Source organism: Lutra lutra, chromosome 4 (assembly GCF_902655055.1).
Source record: "Lutra lutra chromosome 4, mLutLut1.2, whole genome shotgun sequence".
Taxonomy (NCBI): domain Eukaryota; kingdom Metazoa; phylum Chordata; class Mammalia; order Carnivora; family Mustelidae; genus Lutra; species Lutra lutra.
In genome coordinates, this window is record NC_062281.1 from 54,604,587 (window position 1) to 54,625,737 (window position 21,151).

At 44.9% G+C, this 21,151-nt stretch overlaps 1 protein-coding gene across 1 annotated transcript in view; it reads left to right on the top strand.

Annotated features, from left to right (window-relative positions):
* The window catches only part of ZNF704 (zinc finger protein 704), a 236,126-nt gene that overhangs the window by 197,949 nt on the left and 17,026 nt on the right, over window positions 1-21,151 (top strand). Inside the window, exons 5-7 of the mRNA XM_047725931.1 lie at window positions 12,311-12,411; window positions 17,209-17,476; window positions 19,644-19,748. Of these exons, the coding sequence (XP_047581887.1) occupies window positions 12,311-12,411; window positions 17,209-17,476; window positions 19,644-19,748 (474 nt within the window). The remainder of the gene's footprint in view (window positions 1-12,310; window positions 12,412-17,208; window positions 17,477-19,643; window positions 19,749-21,151) is intronic.

Sequence of the window (21,151 nt, forward strand, 5' to 3'; positions counted from 1 at the left end):
AGCTACAGCCAACATCGTGTGGCAGGGTGGGACTGGGGTGCGGAGGGTTCAGAAAAAAATCGGAGGGCGGAGAACGGAACTCCAGGCTGTCCGCTGCAGGGCTCACTTCCTGAATGAAGTACCCATTGCATTTAAGAAGATCTTCAGCCAAGGTAGTGGGAATGCAAGAAAGGGAAATGAAAGGCTTCTTTCTCCCGGTCCTGGAGATCAGCCAGCCAACTGCGTCAAGCCCAGTGTTAGCTGAATTTTTCCTTCGGGATTTCAGACCGACGGAAGGTACTTCCCTGCACAGAAAAAAGCCAGGACTCGGGCTATAGGGAACGTGTAGTTCCCGTCACGACCACAAGGTGACGCAGTGATCCTAGCTACAGCCGCTCTGGGGCGTCTGGAAGAAAACAAATCTGTGGAAGGCTTGGGAGTTAACCATCAATCCCAGAAGACCTCTCGAAAATGAAGGAGTGCTGATAACTACTTATTAATATATACTGTTTGTCCATGTCAGATTCCTAATTCTGACGGATTCTGAGTTTGTCCAGTTCCGGAACAGGATAAAACAGTTCAGTCTCTGCAATTGGCACCCCAGCTCCAATACTTGGGTGACCATAAGCAAGTCGCTTGACTTCTCTAAGAGCCCGTCTTCTTGTTTATAAACATGGATCATGATAGCACCACACCGATGGGGTTGTTCTGAGGATGATGCAGACAATGCCTGCTGGGTGCTAATATTTTGCTTTCCTTTTCACCTACTTGACAACGGACTGAATAGAAATTCGAGAAGCACGCATGTGGAGACAAGGGGTACTCACCTCCATTCTCCATTCTGTCCCCGCACTGACTGTATCAGTGTTGGTGCAGCTCAAGACACCGCATCCCCCAGCCACTTCCGCTACCTTGGACTTATTTAGGGTCATGAGAGAGGCCACCGTGACAGGGGCAGAAAGCAGGGGCAGTTCAAGGAAACCTGCCTCAGGACTCCGCCTTTCAGAACATCAGCCGCAACTCAACGACAATCACTACATCCCGGCCTTCATCGTTTGCACTTATTTTGATAGGTGTCTTAGCCATGAGCCATTTCACCCGTGGACTAGGCAGAATCTCGAGTCAGGGAAGAAAAAGTGCTGAGTTAACATAAGGTGCTTCAGTAATTACTGTGCAGTAGTAAACAATGAATTCGTCATTTGCTCCACTCCGCATTTTCAATCTTTCAGAACCAAAAAGCAATGAGTCACTTCAAATTGTGAATGACGAAAAAGGAAACAAACCCGTAAAGCCCTCACCAAGAAGCCGTTGCCAGTCTCCACGCTGACTTAATTCCTAGCCCACTAATTCTGAGCAGAGAGTGCCTCCTGTAAGAACCTCCGCTCCAGAAATAGACCCATCTGTTAGAGCTGCCGGGGAGGGCGGTGCTAAGAAAAGCCTCTCAGGGTCACACTGTACGGATTTCATGGTGATGACACAGCATCACCAGCTCGATCAGGGGAGCGGATTGTCATCAGGGAGGATCAGGACACAGAAGAGTGAGATCTAAGCACTTTAGTGACAGGATCCCAGAATAATCTGCCAGGCAATAGAGAAGATCTGGAGCCTGGGACCCCGAAGGTCTTCAGAAATCACGTAGCCCACCCTTTCCAAGTTACAGAACCACTTGAGCGTCTCCAGAAATGTCCAGATGATCCCAAAGATGAGGAGCACTTGGAGAATCCACTGGTTGAGAAAATATATGAATAAGGATTTTTATGAATTTGTGAATGTTTTTGTTGTTCTAGAAATCATTTTAAACCAAGTTGATTTAGGTATAATTTCCACACAATAAAATGAACCTACTTTAATAAAATGAACCCAGTTCAATGGGTTTTGACTGATTTCTCCACCTGAGGAACCACTGCTCCAATGGAGGCCAGCACTCCTCATACCCGTCCGCAGTAAATGCTCCCCTCCCCCGTGACCCCACAAACACCAGTTCTCTGACTCTAGTCACTGTAGGTCCATTTCCCATATTGCCACACTTCAAGTAAGTGGAATCATACAGAGTGTACTATTTGGTGTACGAAATCCCATGTGTTGGCAACAGGAATGCTCATTCGTCGCTGGTGGGACTGTAAAAGGGTCCAACCACTTTAACAGTTTGGCAGTTTCTTATAAAGTTAAATATATGCTTACCATCTGACCCAGCCATTCCACTTAGATGTTTACCTAAGAGATAAGAAAACGTATGTCCACAAAAGGACTTGTAGGCTTGTAGTTCAGAGCAGTTTTATTCATTATCACTCCAAACTGCAAACAACCCAAATGTTCCTAAACAGGTAAATGAAGAAACAAAATCATGGTTTATTCACTCAACAGAATACTACACCACAATAAAAGGAATCAGACTACCCACACATGAAACAGGGGGTGAATGTCAAGAACAATATGCCGAGTTAAGTAGCCAGACACAAAAGAAGACATTCTGTATGATTCCACTTATGAAAATCTTTTTATTTTTTATTTTTCTTCTCATCACAGCCTCTGTAAGCAGTGCATCTAGATGGGAGATGTTGAATCCGTGTTTGGTACACATTTGAATTCATCTGTCACTTTGCACTCACCTCACATACCTCCGAGATTACTCGTTCAGTCCTCCTGTCTTACAAATAACAAAAGAAAGCCCCAAAGTTGAGATGAAATGTGTAAGTCAGCTTTCCCAATAAAGGAAAGAACTGGAACTCTACCAGCTTCTAGGCAGTTACTGAATTTTTTTTTTTAAAGATTTTATTTATTTATTTGACAGAGAGATCACAAGCAGGCAGAGAGGCAGGCAGAGAGAGAGGAGGAAGCAGGCTCCCTGCTGAGCAGAGAGCCCGATGCGGGGCTCGATCCCAGGACTCTGAGATCCTGACCTGAGCCAAAGGCAGTGGCTTAACCCACAGAGCCACCCAGGCGCCCCCAGTTACTGAATTTTTAATACATCTGTTCGCTTCTCAGTCTTTTGGAACGTGCTGAGGGTCTGAGGGGACCTCTTGGTCCTCAAAGAGCCATTGGAGCCTCTGCCAAGCAGTGCCAGTTCCTCCCACGAGGAGGCAGGCTGAGGAAGCATGCATAACACAGCCCAGACCATCTCTGCAGAAGAGTAAAGGCTCCCGTTTCCTTGGGGACCCCGGTCCTCTCTGGGGAGGCTTGGATGTATGAACAGCCACCCCTAGCTCACACGTAGACACGTACATACACCTCAATGGCTACATAAGACATGTGAGGGTCTTCAAAATTACCTCCAAAATAGCAGCTTGGTATCAACTCGAGGCTGCTCTGTGGTCAACCTGTCAGTAAAGTGACGTTCGCGTCCCTTCTGGAATATGGCTTTAGTCGGACTTACCGCTAGGCATGTATGGAATACTTCAAAATTCAGCCACGTTTGCACTCTTGGAACTGAAAGGGACCTTCAACCGTCATCTTGTCGGACCTGTGGACCAGTCTTAGTTCTTTCAGGAAGATAGAAGCTACTCCAATGTACTCCAGGTCTGAAACAATTCAAAACCAGGGCTGAACCCTGCCACGGGAAAGGCAAGCAGAGAAAAGATGAGGGAAGCCCTGGGCAGAGCTCTCAGCCTATAGCTCCAAAGTGGCTGGTGTGTGACACTGTCGGGAAACTGCTGGAAAGAAAGAAGGAAGTTGTCTCCAGTCCTTCAGCCAATTGCACCCGACTTGGGTGACTCCCAAGAGCTTGCCTGGAAGCTGCTGAGACACTACCCCCTGCCCTCCACCTACCCCTCCTCCTCCCCCCGCCCCCGGACATGTGTGCCGCACTCTTCTGGGGGTTGTTGTCTTGTTAAAGGAAGAGAACGTATGGAAGACCCCAGCACAGTGTGGTCCCTGGCCAAGGGTGGCCACGGCTCTCTCAGACACCCCAGCTTTGTGAACTTCTTTCTCTTAGAGTTTCGAGGGGCAGCCACAGCAGAAGCACAGATGGGCATGTCCAGACTTGGCCGCTGCGCCTCGGCCAGGAACTATGCTTGCTTTGACCTCCTTGGGCGAGCTGGGACCCAGGTGGCAACCTGGGCAATATTTATTTAGCTATTTTTTCCTGTTCTCCTCCTCCCATGGCTTGTTGTTGAGTTGGTTTGGGGTTTGGTTTGGTTTGGTTTGTTTTGTTTAAATATAACAGCAAGTAGTCTTTGTAGACTAAGGATTGGTTTCCATTGAATTTCGTTAGGGGACTTTGCTGAGTACTTAATCACCACATAAGGGGTCTCGTGGTTTAACATAAGAACATCCTTCACCAGTGCAGAGAGAAGCTACTTGATTCCATTCGAGATGAGATTATCCTTTCAGTGTCCTTTTATTCTCCCAAAATATTCAAACAAGTGTTATAGGGTGGCTTCCATTTTTTAAAGAAATGACTTTTTCAAATTAAAAATAAGATAATTTTTACATTTGGAGGTTAACGTAAAAAGAAGGTACCCCTCCCCAGTATTCCTGCCTTACAATAATACATGTTGATTTGCATTATATATCCTCCCCCTTAAAAAGGATAATGTTCATATACTTTTATAACCTCCTTTTCCCCAGTGTCAATCAAGGCTCGGGCAGGAAGCAGGCCGTGTACTCCAGTGGAGTCACTGAGTATAACGAAGAAGTTCTCCACAGAAGTGTAGACAGGGTTGGGGGACATCAGAAGAAGGTACCCTCGGAGCTAACAACATTACCAACCCCTAAGCCTGAAGAGGCAACCAGAGGGGCTGCCAGAACCTAGGGGCATACCGAAACTGAAAATATCACCGGAAGTGTTAGTTTTGGGAGGAGAAATGTAGCCACTGCCCACCAGTGGCCAGGCAGACAGGAAGCGGAGGGAATCCCTACCCTCTTGCCTTCCGCTCTCTCCTCTTGCCTCCTCACCTCCTGTCAGTGCCTCTCATTGGCCAAACCAGTGGGCAAGGGGACCCACTGATGCATAAAGTTGAGCCTCCAGGCACTGACTTGGGTGGAGAAGGGAGTTGTGGGAGCCTGTAGAGACCAAGAGGAAGTATCAGCAATTCCCTTCTGCAATGGGAACTTGTTCTCTCATGTCAAAGACGCTTTTCTTGCAATTTCATTTTTAAGATTCCTTAATATTCAGTTATATGAAATTAATTTAACCAATCTCCCCATAATTCCCTCAGTTAGTAACCTTGAGATGATTTTGGATTTCTTGCTAGACTAAAAATCTGTGCAATGATCATCTTGATACACATCACTTGGCAGACATGTCAAATGATTTTCTTAGGATAAATCCCTAAAAGTTTAATTGGTTCAAAATGATTAAGTGCTTCCAAAGCTTAGTCTGCTCCTAAATTTAGAGATAACAAATATCTATGCATGTGTAACTTATAAAGGCAGAGCTCTGGCAGTTTGGGATAAAATGGGATAATAAATGAAAGACATTATTGAAAGGAAATGCCAAAAAAGGAGAAGTAGAGGAGAGAAAGCAGAGCTTTCCCTCCCTGAAGGGGTTTGGGAGTGCCCCCTCCCCAAATACAGTGAAAGATCTCCCCACCATATATAATCATGCTTCTGAGTCCACATTTGCAACCACCTTGCAAATCAGCAAGAACTTTCTCTATACATCTGGAGTGTAATACTGCATAAAGGCCTTCCGATGGCTTTTGCTAATGACCCAAATCATTATAAATTAGACAGTCATTTTCCCTGTTGCACATTTTCCATTTTCTTCTGGTGAACTTAGACCTTCTTCAAGTACTTATCAGTGCAGGGTGTGTGAGACTGGAAGGAAAAAGTACTATATGGAGTGGAGAGAAAGCCATCTAGAATTCAGTGTTCACCACGCTTGCCATGGGCCTACACTGAGAAGTTCATTTACAGCCATGTAAGATAATCAAGTGTTAATCACACTGGGAAATCTTCTTGAATTCCACAAAACAACCATCTTTTTGACAAACATCCTTTGAACATCGATTATTTACTACATTCCAAAATGCTTAAGTAAATTAAGATGTCTCAAATATGGCTCATTGCTGTGGCCCCAAAGCACAACATTCCCAAGATTCAACACAAGTTCTAATTGCTAGTTTATGTTAGGCACAGGAGTAGAGTGAGTGTTGGGCAAGAAATCATGGTTCCTACTCTCAGAGAGCTTCCCATGATCTAAACTATTTAGTCCAACCCCGGCAAGTTTCTTGGAAACCCAGCAAAAGAAAAAAGCAAAGAGGAAGCAAAGTTGATCACTTTTCATATGCATTACCCAACTTTTCTTTGGGTAACAGATTTCCGTGGAGCCCTTAGCAGGGGCCCATGGAAGTGAGGGTGTGATTGAGGAGATGATGCTCAAACAATTAGCAGTTATCCCAATTCCAAGGGATTTAGAGAGGGTTTTGGTCAGCTTTGTTGTAGCTTTTGTATTTGATAGCCCTGTATCTGCTGTTTCCTCCTAACAAATGGAAGGAGTTATACCAGTGACATTTTTCTATAATCAGTACTGAGCTTGACTGCTTATCAACTTAAATAAACAAATGTTTGACTTATTCCTGCAAGGACTATGAACAGCAACCTTATCAATAATACTTGTTATGCACAAAAATACCAGTATGATAGTCATTTCCTAAAACAATCAGCAATTTGAACCTTTAAAAAATTCCTAAGACGTAGAAGGAATTTGGCTCTGGTGTTGTGTAATATATTCTGTTAACTGACTCATTGGTAGGAACCATCCAGGGACACTGGATCTATCTCCTAATTTTGGGGTTCTGGTTTCCCCCCTATGAATCTAAAAATAGTATCATATGCCTCGCTGGTGCTTTCCCGGTCTCTAAAGCCCCATGTCAGCCTTCTCTGCTCCCCTCAAAGCTCCCACACAGCCTCCCCCCTCCGCCCTTCACTTTGACCTCACTTCCTACCTCACTGAAAAATTAGAAGCATTCAGACAGGAATGCCTTTTTTTAAATCAGCCAATTCACTGAATCTACATCCATTCCTTGGTTTTCCTCTCTTCCAGGGGAGGACCGCCCTGCTGCCATCCAGGGCAGCGCTCCCAGCCAGGCTGGAGGCAGGAGAGCCTGGTCCTCCTTCTTCTGCAGGGCCTCAGCCCCTGTGGCCCCCACCCCCACCCCCGCATCTCTGCGGCAGGGTCTGTCTCTTCTCCCTTTGCAACTGTTCCCATCAACATAAAAATCCACTTCAGTATCACTCGTCTTTACAAACTTTCCCTTTACCGCTTGCAGATCCGACCCCCCACCTTTCTTGAAGAGGGCGGTCCTTACTCTCTTCACTTCCTTCAACCGCACTTACTCTCCGTCCCTAGGCAGTCTGACTTCCTTCCCCACTAATTTGTGAAAACTGCTCTTGTCTGGGCCTCGGACAGCTGCCATGTTAGGCCTCCATGGACTCTCCCCAGCATGCGTTCAACGCTGTTGGCCATATCTTCCTTCTTGAACACTTTCCTCTACCTGTGCCGTAATACTGCACTGTCTTGACTTACCCCCTCTCTCTCTCTCTGACTGCTCTTCCTCTGTGTGTGTGTGTGTGTGTGTGTGTGTGTGTGTGTGTGTGTGTCTGACTGTTCCTGCTCTCAATCTCTCTTTCTCTCTCTCTCTTTCATTCGGCTCTGTCTCTCTCTGACTGCTCCTGCTCTCTCTGTCTTTAGCTCTCTCTCTCTCTGACTTCTCCTGCTCTCTCTCTCTCTCTCTCTCTGACTGCTCCTGCTGTCTCTCCCCAGTAGAAAATACTGGAAGCTACAGAGTCCTGGGCCTTCTACCCATCTCTAGTTGCATTTTTCCCTGCCTGATCTCATCCAGACCTAAGTTTTAAGTAATCCTTCAGCCCCGGACTCCAGATGTCCATCTCTAGCCCTGACTTTCCCTAAGTTCCAGGCTCACATGTCCGGTGCCGTACCTGCCACCTCTTCCTGATCTACAATAGTTATCTCTAAATCAATATATTCAAAACAGAACCACAATTTGCCTGGCTATGCAAGTCGTCTTTAAGACCATCATATACCCGGCCTCGACATTGTACCACTCCTCGTATTCAACCCAAAGCCAGCACTGTTGGATCTGCCTCCAGAACATATCTTGAATGTGTCTGCTTTATCTGTGCTCACTGCCAGCCTGCTTCCATCCACCATGTTCTCTGACCTGCGGTAGCATAACACAGGCGACCTTGTTGCTCTCTCCCCAAGATGAGTGATAGTTTTTTAAAAAGATTTTATTTATTTCAGAGAGAGAGAGAGTGCACAAGTCGGGGAGACAGGCCAAGGGAGAGGGAGACGCAGACTCCCTGCTGAGCAAGGAGCCTGATACGGGGCTCGATCCTAGGACCCCAGGATCGTGACCTGAGTGGAAGGCAGATGCTTAACCGACAGAGCCACCCAGCTGCCCCTGAAGTGATTTTTTTAAAAACCTAAATCATATAATCCTATAATATCAATCCCCTGCTTAAACCCCTTCAGTACCTTCTCTTTTATTTTAGAATAAATTCCAAATTCCTTACTGTCACCTACAAGACCCTCATAATCCGGCCCTCCTTGTCTGTCTGCCTTATCTCAGATGATTCTCTCTCTCTCTCTCATTTCCTTCTAAACTCACTGTTCTTTCTGGCCTTCCAATGTGCCAAAATCTCTTCCTCTTTCTCCTGGAAAACTCCAGCTCTTAGCATGACTATCTGCTGCTCCAACTTTTAGGTCCCAGCTCAAAAGTCACCTTCTAGAAGCCTTCTCTGACCTACAGCCACCACATCCCTCTCCAGAAAACTTTCCACAGCCGATGCAGTCACCATCTATTAACTTTTCTGTCCTCCCCCACCAGCATGTAAGTTCCTGGAGAGCAGTTTTTTTTTTCTCTCTCTTTTTTTCCCTCCTCTATCCCTGGCAAGTGGACTATTCCTAGCTAAATAGCTCTTTGGTTTCATTAATCAAAGAACACCAATGGCAGAAAAGTTTGGAATGAATCAAAAAGTGTTTTCATCGATCATGACTTTATTTCCAAGCAGACATTTGGACTCTCAGGTACATGTAATTTCAGTTTGAGTCATTAATTCCCTTAAGTGGATGAGATTTTTTAATAGTTTAGCTTCATTGTTTGAAAAGTGGGTAAAAAGCCCTCATGGTGTGAGGGTTTGTTCATTAAGATTGTTAAGTCATTCTCTGCTCGGAATACAAAATACGAGGCAGAGTTCCTTCCTGTGAACCTTTGGGGCTGAGGCGTAGGATTGAAACTCTCCCCTTTTGGTTCACCCTACAGCCCGTGAGTTTAGTTCAGTGGCCCAAGGAGATCAGGGAGCCTGAGATTTGTGAACTGTCCCCTTAGAATTAACGCAGACTCATCAGGATTGTGTCCTTTCGAGTCTCCTAAGTATGTGTTTGCTTCCCAGGTTCCTTCACATGCTTCTTCTCCAGCTCCAGCTCCTGTGTAGCTCAGAGCAGCCTGCGGCCAGCATCCCCCAGATGCTGGGGACACCAAGGCCCTGAGGCGGGAACGGCTGGCTTGTGGGGTCATGAATGCCAGCCCACAAGGCGGAGCCTCGGGGACACGGCAGGCTGCCTGGCTCCTGCTGTCGCTAGTCCGCTCAAGCTGACCTGCAGCCCTCGGCTGCTGTGATGCTCCTTCCACACGCCATGCTCAAAGTGGCCATTCCCCAGCACCCAGAAATACTCCTCAGTTCTGGAAGTTTCCAAGTGTCTTTCCTGTTGAGAAATGTATAAAAAGTCTTCAGGGGTGTGGGGAGTGGGCGGTGGCACGATCAGGATACTAATCCCATTGGTAATACCTGAATGAGTCATCTTCTAAATGTGTAAATGATTGCCCTGTAGAACAGCGATGTACTGGTGGGCCCCACATGGGCTTGATGGCAGAAATCCTACTGGACTACAGTACAAACAAAGCTTCATCAATCCCATCACTTCGGGGAAGGTGTCACCGCCACAATGTTTATTGGTAAGAGTAGGCTTACTGTTGGAACAGCCGATTTCCAAACCTCAGTGGCGTAACACCATAAAGGTTTATTTATTTCGGATGTCACAATCTAAGCAGGTCAGGTGGGATGGGCCCACACAGTCCTTCAGGGACCTGGGCTCCTTCCTCCTAATGCAGGGATTCTTAACCTGCAGTCCACAGTCCCCAAAAGGCTGGACAGAATTCAAGAGGACCTGTGAACTTGGAGTGGGAAAAAAGTGTATTTTCCTTGTCATTAAACTCTTAACTATAATTCAGCATCTCCTGCAGGTATGATTGATAGCATAAAAGCACAATACTAGTGCCTCCTGTGACTTTACTACCAATAGAAAGCATCAGTAGTTTCATATCACATTATAATTTTAGCAGATACCATGAAATATCATTTAGGCTTAACACGACTTTGAAATTATGATAGTTCTTAAACTTCAAGACCTTGTTATTCGATATGTTCATTAAAGAGTACTAACCATATCGCAAAATATTTTTAATATTTGGGTAACTATTTCAATACGCTTGCTCTTCTTTGTGTTTCTCTGTGTTTTTTTTTTTTAATGTTAAAAAATACTAGTTTCCACAGGTGCATAGCAAACAAAAGATTAAGAACCCCTGATCAAGTGGGTCCCCTGAGTGGTTGGGTTTCCTCAGCATCTAGTCAGCGGCCAGGGCTGAAAATGGCACTGCCCCGTAGTTTAGAGACGAGTCGTAGAAGGAGTAGCTATCACTTCCGCTCACAGGCTGTTAGTGCTAAGTCAGTCACACGTCCCCACCTGACAGCAAGGAGGGCTGGGAAATGAGGTCTTGCTGTGTGTTCAGGATGAAAAGGAAATGGGGCTCGGGGAGCACACAGAAGTGACCGTCACCAGGCCTGTGGGAATAATCAGCAAAGTGGCAGCATCCCAAGGACAAGGGCTTTCTCTGGAGAAAACTAATCTCCTGTCAAATTCATTTCAGGAAGTATAATCCTAGCAATACCATAACAACGACCACTTGTTGAATAATTACTCCTGTTGGTGTTATGCCAAAGGATTCACTTTCATGACCTCGTTTAATCCCATAATATCCCTCTGAGACAGGTACTGTTAGTGTTCCTACTTACTAAATAAAGGAGCCAAGGACTTGAGTAAGTCCAAAATCAGTGCTCTCAGGGATGCCCAGGTGGCTCAGACATTAAGCGTCTGCCTTCGGCTCAGGTCATGATCTCAGGGTCCTGGGATCGAGCCCCACATCGGGCTCCCTGCTCGGCGGGGAGTCTGCTTTCCCCACTCCCACTGCTTATGTTCTATCTCTCACTGTCTCTCTCTCTCTCTGTGTCAAATAAATAAGATCTTTAAAAAACAAAAAAAAAAAACAAATTCACTGCTCTCAGTCACTGTGCTGGACTATTTGGGGAAGACACTGAGACCCTTGAAAAGAAGGTGTCATTGTGTCCTGATAGAAAGGGGCGGTTCCTGGTGCTCAGCTCCCAGCATTCCCAGCTTTGCTAGAAGCTGGTTTATTCACTTTCTATGGTTTTTTACTGGTTTACTGGTTTACTGACACTTTCTATGAATCTGTAAATGATGGCAATGATAGTATCTGTTTCTTAGAATTAAATGAGGTAAACTATTGTAACAGCACTTGGCATGTGGTAAGTGCACAGTGGATGTTAGATACTATCATTAATACCTAAATGAAATTGTGACCGCCGTAATGAAAGTGAACTAAATACTCAGGGCAATTTAGAATCCATGAAGGTTGCAGAAAAATGTCTGAGGTCACCAAGCTCCTCACCAGCTGGCGGAATAGGGAGGTTCCCTAGAATGGTATGCTGCATTATGTCAAGATGATGGGAAGTTGTTACCTTTTTAAAAAAAAAGATTTATTTATTTATTTGTTTGTTTGTTTATTTATTTATTTATTTTGGAGAGAGAGAGTGCAGAGTGGAGGGGCAGAGGGAGAAGGAGTGGAAGAGAATCTGAAGCAGAGTCCCTGCTGAGCACCTGGTCCAACGTGGGGCTCAATCCTACAACCATGAGATCATGACCTGAGCCAAAATTGAGTCGGACACTTAGCTGAGTCACCCAGGCACTGCAATCTGTTACTTTTCTTTTTTTTTTGGGGGGGGGGGTGTTTATTTATTTATTTGAGAGAGAAAGAGAGAGACCACAAGCAGGAGGGAGGGGGAGAGGAGAGGGAGAATCAGGCCTCCTTCCCTGAGTGGGGAACCCAACACAGGACTCGATCCTAGGATCCTGGGATCATGACCTGAGCTGAAGGCAGATGTTGAACCGACGGAGCCATCCAGGCGCCCAAGTTGTTCCTTTTCTAACGAAGGGGAAAAAATGTGTTGGGTCGGCAGAAAATGCTGATGGGCTAGTTTTCATTTTAATGTAACTTTCTCCTGTTTACAGAATTCTATGAAGGTGATGTTCAAATGCCTCTGGAAGAACTGCGGGAAGGTGCTGAGCACGGCGGTGGGCATCCAGAAACACATACGGACCATTCATCTTGGGTAAGGCAGTCCTCCCCTCAGGGCTTGCTGTGGCCACCTTGAGCTCCATCGAGGGCCACCCGCACTAAGAAATGACACAGGAATAGAGACTGGGCCTGCTTGATCTTCCTAGTCCCTGCAGGGATGTCCACTCCGATCACGCAGGCCAGCATGGCACAGTGGGAAGAATGTGGATTTAACCTTGCAAAGCCTCCCCAGTTTACTTGCTAAGTGACCTTAGGCAAGTCACTGCTCTGAGCCTCCGTACCCTCTGACAATGAGACCAATAGTAAAATCAGCCCTGTGTAAGGGTCCAAATATAAAATGTGTGTGAGAGCGGTCTGAAAAATATAAAATGCAAGGGTAGGACAGGTTCCTTGGAGCCCCTGAAATTGTCTGTCAAATTAAATATGCATTTTTTTCCCAAGGCAGGGTATTCATGACTTTGAGCCTCAAAAGCATATATATGGCCTTAGAAGGGCTTAAGAACCACTGTGTCAATCAGTGCTGTGGTTTCTACGCTTACGTTAGCTGATGAGTTGGCTCCATCATTTTCTGTTGCTCAAATAAGCCCTTTATGTGTCCACTCTATGCTTTTCCCTGTGTTATGTAAAAACCTTTCTAAGGAAAGAGAACACAAAGTTTCCAGCAGCGGCTATGAAGGGGGTCCCACCTGCGGGGCAGTGGAGGTTCAGCAGCCTTCTCCCTTAGTCTCTGGGTCTCTCCTGCCCAGGGACATTGGATGTGGAAGCACCTCGGGAGGCTGTACGGCATAACCAGTGTGTATAAGGCAAATGCAAACGCATGACCAAGTCCCCAAATGGTTGGACAGAGGAGTCCTTTCAACAAGGTGATGTCAAGAAATAAACACTAGAGTCATCCTGCCCAGCAAGGGACAAATTTAGGAAATTCATCATCCATACAAAAGTGGTATAAAAAGAAAACAAGGGATGCCAGGGTGGCTCAGTGGGTTAAAGCCTCTGCCTTCAGCTCAGGTCATGATCCCAGGGTCCTGGGATCGAGCCCCATATCGGGCTCTTTGCTCAGCAGGCAGCCTGCTTCCTTCCTCTCTCTCTGCCTGCCTCTCTGCCTGCTTGTGATCTCTGTCTGTCAAATAAATAAAATCTTAAAAAAAAAAATGAAAATGGGTTCTAAGGTGACTCGGTGCAGGTGGGCTCCTTCAAGGACTATAGAGAGAAGCACGGATCCAACACGCTTCCCCGTAGTGCTCCTGGTTTGGCGACACAGCTAGACCCTTCCAGAGGATAGCACACAGAAGGTTCCAGAGCGCTGTGGGCATGGTGCAGCAAGGCTGGGCTTCTGCTCCCCTTGCCAGAGGGGCTGTCTCCCTTCACCCTCCAAGAAATACCACACCAAAACCCCACAAGACAGAACACCCTCACTCCTGTTCCTGAGGTCTCCTGAGAAGGAAATCCTGCAGTGTCTCCCCTCAAACCTCATTGTCAGGACCACTTGTAATGTAAATAGCTCAGTTATTTAAAGGTTTAGGGAAAAAAACTCTCTCGAAGCTATAATCAGGAGTGAGGGTGTTTGTTTTAAAGTCCATCTGCCCAGAAAACCGAATCCTATTGAGTACCTCGAAGAAGCCTGCCAAGGCTATGTATTTATAGACGATAAGTGGCATCTCACGATTTGTCTCTGAGCTCCCGGGCTGCTCTCACCGTGGGTAAAATTCAAAAACGCAGCCGCTACTATTGGCTTCCCTAGGATTCCCTTTTTACACTGTGCTCTTAAAATTGCCTTGGTGGATTAGGATTCCCAGCCCTTCCAGCCGCCGCCACGGGGTGGGCCTGGGAGAGCAGAGCTCTGAGGCCTGTCTGTGTGAATCCGAAGCCCAGGGCCTCAGCTCTCCTACCGGCTGGGAGAGGGAAATCACCTTTGCTTTAATCCATGAGCTCAATTATGTGATATAAGATGATGGAATGTTTTTAATGAATGTTGGCTGGTGAGGAGAGAAGGGGAGCATACCAAAGCCCCCCCTCCCCAAAATATGTATCACATCTGATACGGCTGCAGTGCACACCAAAAGTATAAAAAATATACTGCTTTTCTCTTCAATGTCCCTGCCCTCTTGTACAGCAGGGGCTGATCCTGATTTATCCCCGTGTGGGACACACGATTTCCCCTAGGCCTGTGTGTGTCTATTAGTAGCAACTCAGCCTGCCCTTTTCTGGAAAGGAAGTGGGGACAGGAATAGAACAGGGGCACATTCTTGGGCCCACTCTCTGGGGTCTTTAATGGTATGCTTGTCAGAAAGCCAAACCCTGCCAGACCTGGTACAGTACAGAGACACCTCCCCAGACGCCTGGGCCTGAGAGCTCAGGGGAAATGGGACAAGGCTGGGAGAAGCTGCAGATTTGACCAGACAGAAAGGCGGAGGAGAGGGCTTGGAAGTGGGGGGTGGGGTGGAGTTTATTCCAAGTGAGTGATCTACTACTGCTGGATATGAAATTTGGGGGTACCTCATGGATGGGAGATGTACAGAGGCCGTCCTATAAAACCAGGTTGCTTAAAAAAAAAAAAAAGATTGCTAGATGTTCACCACTTGTCCAGAAATTAACAAATTGAATAAATCTTTTCTAAGGTGATGGACAGGTGAACCAAGCCTGGGTGGCTTAGTTCATTAAAGATCTCACTTTGGCTCAGGTCATGATGCTAGGGTCCTGGGATAGAGTCCCCACCACCACCACAATCAGGCTCCCTGCTCAGCCAAGAGCCTGCTTCTCCTTCTGCCTCTGCCCCTCCCCCCCAGTTTGCACCCTTTCTCTCTCTCTCTCTCTCCCTCAAATAAATAAATAAAATCTTAGGGGGGAAACAACAGGCTTAAGAAAAAAGTCATCAAACTAAAGTAAAAAAATAGTTTTTTTAAATAAGGTGCTGATGGGACACCTGGGTGGCTCTGTCCATTAAGCGGCTGCCTTTGCTCAGGTCATGATCCCAGGGTCCTGGGATGGAGCCCCGCATCCAGCTCCTTGCTCAGTGGGGAGCCTGCTTCTCTCTCTGCCTCCTCTGTCTGCCACTCTGCCTGCTTGTGCTCTCTCTTTCTCTGACAAATAAATAAAATCTTTTAAAAAATAAAATAAAGAGATGGACAGTTATTTTATTTTACACAAAACTTTCTGTTTGAGTAAACAAAACAATTGCCCATGTCTCAGGGAGAACTTTGAAAACACCAAGAAGATATTTCTCTGGGTGATAGTAAAAATTGAGGCCTTCTAACTTCAACTTTATTTTATTTTATTTTATTTTTTAAAGATTTTATTTATTTATTTGACAGAGAGAGACACAGTGAGAGAAGGAACATAAGCAGGGGGAGTGGGAGAGGGAAAAGAGTTGAGCCACCCAGGTGCCCTCAACTTTATTTAAATTTAAATTTAATTTAATGTAAATATTTTTATTTAATTCAATAAACACTCAGTGTTTCTGATGTGTGAAGCACACATCTAAACCCTGAGTATTTATTAATACACACAAAATTCTCACCAAAAATTCTCATAAAAGCAGGCACCACGATTATCCCCATTTCGTCTGTGAGAAGCCAGAAGCCCTGGGCCATGGAAGCTGTCCCATCACACTCATGGCTAAAAGTATCAGGATTCGAACCTGGGGAATCTGACTCCAGGATTAATGCTGATAATCACTGTGTTACAAGGACCTCAGCTTCATCCATTCAACCTTTAATAGGCACCTACCGTGTGCTGGATACATCGATATGTGTGGAGGGACACAGAACGAATAAGACATAGCCCTGGAGAATCCCAGTCTTAGGGAGGTGATGAGGGTTTAAAAAAAAATTACAGAAATGTGCCAAATAAATAAGTAAAGTGAATTAAATAAAATGAATACACTTCCAAGGGAGCATAGAGGACCTCACAGTGAGGAGTTATGTCCTGACTCCTAACCTTCAACATACAACCCAGATTGGACGTCTGGTCACTTCCATTGCCCAGACACTGCCAACGGTCATCTGGATGATCACTGGCCACAGCCTCCTTGCCCGCCTCCCACTCTTGCCCCCGTCCCCTGTCTTCCAGACACTCACCAGAGTGATCCTAAAGCACCTTAGATGCTCCACAAGCCCCCTGGCTTCCATCCCATTGAGAACAACGTGCAAAGACATTCCGAGGCCTACGAAGCCCTGCGCCATCTTGCCTCTGTCTCTGCTCTCCCCAGCGCGCTGAGCACCAGCCACGGGCCTCTTAGCCGTGGGTGGAAAACACCGGCCTGCCCACCCCAGAGCGGCGTGCTGCTCTCTGCTGCGTGATCTTCCTGCGCAACCTGGGGCGGGTTTTTCCCTCACGTCGCTCAGGCCCCTGCCCACATGTCACCTCTTCAGAGAGACTTCTTCTGAACACTTTCTTTGAAACAAATGCCTTCCTTTCAGCAACTCCCCTGCTAAAGGACGCTGAATCTGCTTGGTTTTTCTCTCTGGGATCTACCACTGATATATTAAATATACGTTTCTTTATGGGTTCCGTGTCTTCCTCCCCCACTAGAGGGTCAGTTCCATCAGGCCGTAGCCTGTGCTTAGTTCACCATATCAGGAGACCCTAAAAAGCTCCTGGACATCACAGATTCTTAATAAATTGTTGAATAATTGATTGGATAAATTGTTTTAAGAGGTCAAGGAAGGCTTCCCTTGAAAGTGGACAGTTGAGTGTTGCAGAATAAGTCAGCATTTGCCAGACAGACAAGACCAAGGAAAAGCATTCCAGACAAAGGGAATAGCAAGTGCAAGATTTCGAGGCAAGAAAGCTCACTGGGTTGGTATAATCGTTTTGCCCTCTTTTGCCCTAGGCGTGTTGGGGACTCCGACTACAGTGATGGCGAAGAGGACTTTTACTACACTGAGATCAAGCTCAACACAGACTCAGTGGCAGATGGACTGAGCAGCCTGGCCCCTGTGTCACCGTCTCAGTCCCTGGCTTCGCCTCCCACTTACCCCATCCCAGATTCAAGCCGAACAGAGACTCCTTGTGCCAAAACGGAGACTAAACTGATGACACCCTTGAGCCGCTCAGCTCCCACCACCCTCTACCTCGTGCACACCGACCATGCTTACCAGGTGACGGGCGGAGGACCGTGAAAGTAAAGTTTGACTCCCCCAACCAAATGCAGTAGCATTCTGCCGTGCGAGGAAAGGGTTACCTGGTGGAAAAACAGCATCACAGAAGTAGCCCAATAGCTGAGTTCGTTTTTTCTTTTTCTCCTTTTAAAGCCCAGATCTCACACAGATGGGACCCTGTGGGCTCTTAGATTTCCCAGTACTGATTGAAGATCCAATCCCTTAGATGTTGTCATAGGATTAAAATCCTTTATATTGTAAAGATCTCAGAAGGGTGCCTGGCACACGGTATAAGTATCTGTTAAACAAAAAAATAAAATAAATGAAAAGGTGAGCACTAAACAGCTTTGGCACAATGACATAATTGCCACATACCCCAAATCTGGGACTTCCTACCCCGCCTTCTAAAATGGTAACTACACCTCACAGATAGAGGAGATTATAGTGTTCCCCAAATCAACAGTGTCAGCATCACCTGGGAACTTGTTAGAAATGTAAATTCTTGGGACCACTCCAGACCTGCCAGACAGAAGCTGGTCTGCTTCACTGGAAAGTCTGATAAGACCTTACAGACCAACCCTGCAAAGCTCCTTTGTCCCCTCAGCAATTATTAACTCTTGTAAACATTGATTTGTTTTAATGACATTTCAAAACATTCAACCACTTTGTGCAACTTAAAAAAAAAAAAAAAATCTCCTGTCTGTGTTCTCCCACCCTGGTTTTATAAACACTTTCCATGTAACTGAATAGTTTTCAGTTACATCGAAGCATCAATGTTTTTTAATCATTCTGTTATTGTTAGGTATCTACTCCTTAGTCTCTCCAGTTTCTTCCACTGTCATTAGTAACTCTACTATGCACACCTCTGTGCCAGTAGCTTTTTCCCCCCGCTTTAAATTCTCAGAAGAGTAATTACTGAGTCAGAGGATATAACATGAACAGCTTATGGCTCTTGCAAAGTATTTGCCAAAATATTTTCCAGCAATGCCAGTTATAAAACCACAGACACCAGAAGCTACATCTATAATTAGATATAGAAACCTGTGGAAGAAACAACCAGCCACTGATTTACTAGACTTACGCTCAAGAGCTTTGGAATGGAGCTAATTATTAAATTAGTTGAGGCAATAAATTTCATTCCTGACTCTTGCTATGTTGGTCGAAAAGAATAAATAATTTCTTTGCTCTTGTTTGTCAGTGTTGCGTTTAGAAACACGGGTCGAAATCATGGGCCTGAACCAATTTCAACTATGTTGTTCATCTCTGTGAGAGCTGGAACACACAGTAGGGGATCTAAAAGGTCCATTCCAAACCATGTATTCACAATATTGGGATTGTTCTATTTATAGACATTAAAAATGATCAGCATGGAAAATGTCAAAAACACAAGCAAATGAAGAAAATTCATCCCCTAATCCCAACAAAAAGAAGCCCCTTGGTTAATATTTTTTGTATGTCCTTCAAGAGTTTGTTCTATATATGTATACCCATTTTAAAAAAGGGGGGGTGGAATTTATTGTAATACTGTTTTTCTTGTGCTTTGTTTTTGCCACTTACTATATCATGAACATTTTCCCTTGCCAATAACTATTCAACAATGTCAGGCTCTGTGGATATATCATGATTTATTTACCCACTTTCCTATTATTAGACATTTGCATTTCCAGTTTTTAGTACCCTAATACATAGCTCTGCAATGAACATCCTTGTATCCATTGCTTTAGAATTAATTCTAGAAGTGGAATAGCTAATATACAGAATACTAAGAATTTTTATATATTTTGCCAGATTGCCTTCCCCAAGCATTGTACCAATTTACCTACTTGGCATCCCTGTATAAGATTGTTTCTTTCCTAATTTGATAGTGAAGCAATGTGTTTTACACACAGATATGTCCTAAAATAGGTATGTGTATGTATAATAAAATTTCTCTTCAGAAACCATCAAAAACCTTCTGCTTTTATTCCTTAGATAGCTTGCTGAGATACATAGGAAGTTTATTTCTAGCTATTCTCTTGGACTATGTTTACCTCCTCCCATTGGATAATTAGTCTAAGATATTAATCCAGCTGAAACCATTTTGGGGGCCCAAGTTAGGCAATGATAGCTTAGGACTGTGAGGAGAAATGTTGTTTCATAATGATGTTCTCCGTTTTCTGTTGGACAGGCCACGCCCCCTGTGACCATTCCAGGATCAGCCAAGTTCACCCCCAATGGCAGCAGTTTCAGCATTTCTTGGCAGTCTCCTCCCGTTACCTTCACTGGCATTCCAGTAAGTAGAAAAACAAAAAGCCAGAAATCTGGTCATCACTGCATGTAAATTTGGGGAACAAATTATAAAAACATGCAAGAAAAAGACAAAACTCAGAATGCCAGAAGTACTCTATTCCTTAAGTGACACTTGTAAACACCCGGGTGCATGTTTCACGGTCCAGCCCAGCCCAGCTTGTCTGTGGAAAAGGTGTTATGAGGAGCATTCGAGAAAACTAGGGGAGTTGCAGCTGCTGATAAACAACTTGTTAAAAATGTGTCAAGATTTTTTTGTGTCGGTGGTGTATTTGTATGTTTCCAAAAGACTTTATAGAATTATTTTTTGAACTCGGACGCTGAACATAAAAAAAAGGACCCTGTACATAAATGATATTTATTGTTAGGAGTAACTTGATAAAATTTATGACTTTGAAATTATTGTTTGTAGGTGTATCATTTTGAAAGGTTCAAAAAAAAAAACCCATAAATTGAAATCATTTTTTTTTTCTTCCAAAGCTTGAGTAATCCATGCTGATAGGCACTCTGAAAATAAGAGTGCTGAACTATGCAATCAGGTTTAAGTGATATATAAACATTGATTTGACATGGTAAATGATTGCTGTCTGATAAATCACCATGAATTAACTTGATACCTAACCATTCGTTTAAAAATGTATATTGGGTCTTTTGTAGCTTATCACAGAATATCCATGGACCTACACACTGTTGATGCCCACAGTGGTTTGTAACTCCTGATAAGGTTCACAAAGTGGCTTATGATAACAGACACTAACCCTATCTTCTCCTCTCCACCTCTCTCCCCAAGGACCTCACAAAAGCCTCTTATTGTCAACCAGTGGCGACTTTCAGAGGTTTCCAGAAAATACTAAGGCCTCCTACAGCACTGATAAAAATGGAAGCAGCTCAATCAATGACGCTGTGCTCTGTCGATGAATACTTGTTAAATTTCCTAGGAGAACAGCCAACAATAAAAAGCATCCCACTAGCAGCAATTTGGGAATTTGTGGCTTCCAGAAAATACTCCTGGAATTTGGTTTTTAAATAACGATCGAGGATCTAGAGTAATTATGAAAGTCACCTGCTTTGTCAAATAGTAGTAACGGCTGGCAAGTCTGAAGGACAGAGAATGCAAGGAGGGATCTTGTAGTAGACATTAGAAGAGAGCATGTAGGTATCCGCTTTGTTTCCGTCAAGAACAATGATGAGCTGAGGAGGGTTGTCAGAGGCTAACCATCAGTCCTTTGGGGGACTTCGACTTATTTGTTTTATTGATAGACATAAAAAGACCTGGAGTGGTTCTCAGTATCACTTTTGAGACAAGCCCTCTAACCTAGAAAGGCAGCTACAATTACAGGATCATAGAGACCCACTATTCTAAATCTCGTTAATTCCGATCTTTGAGAA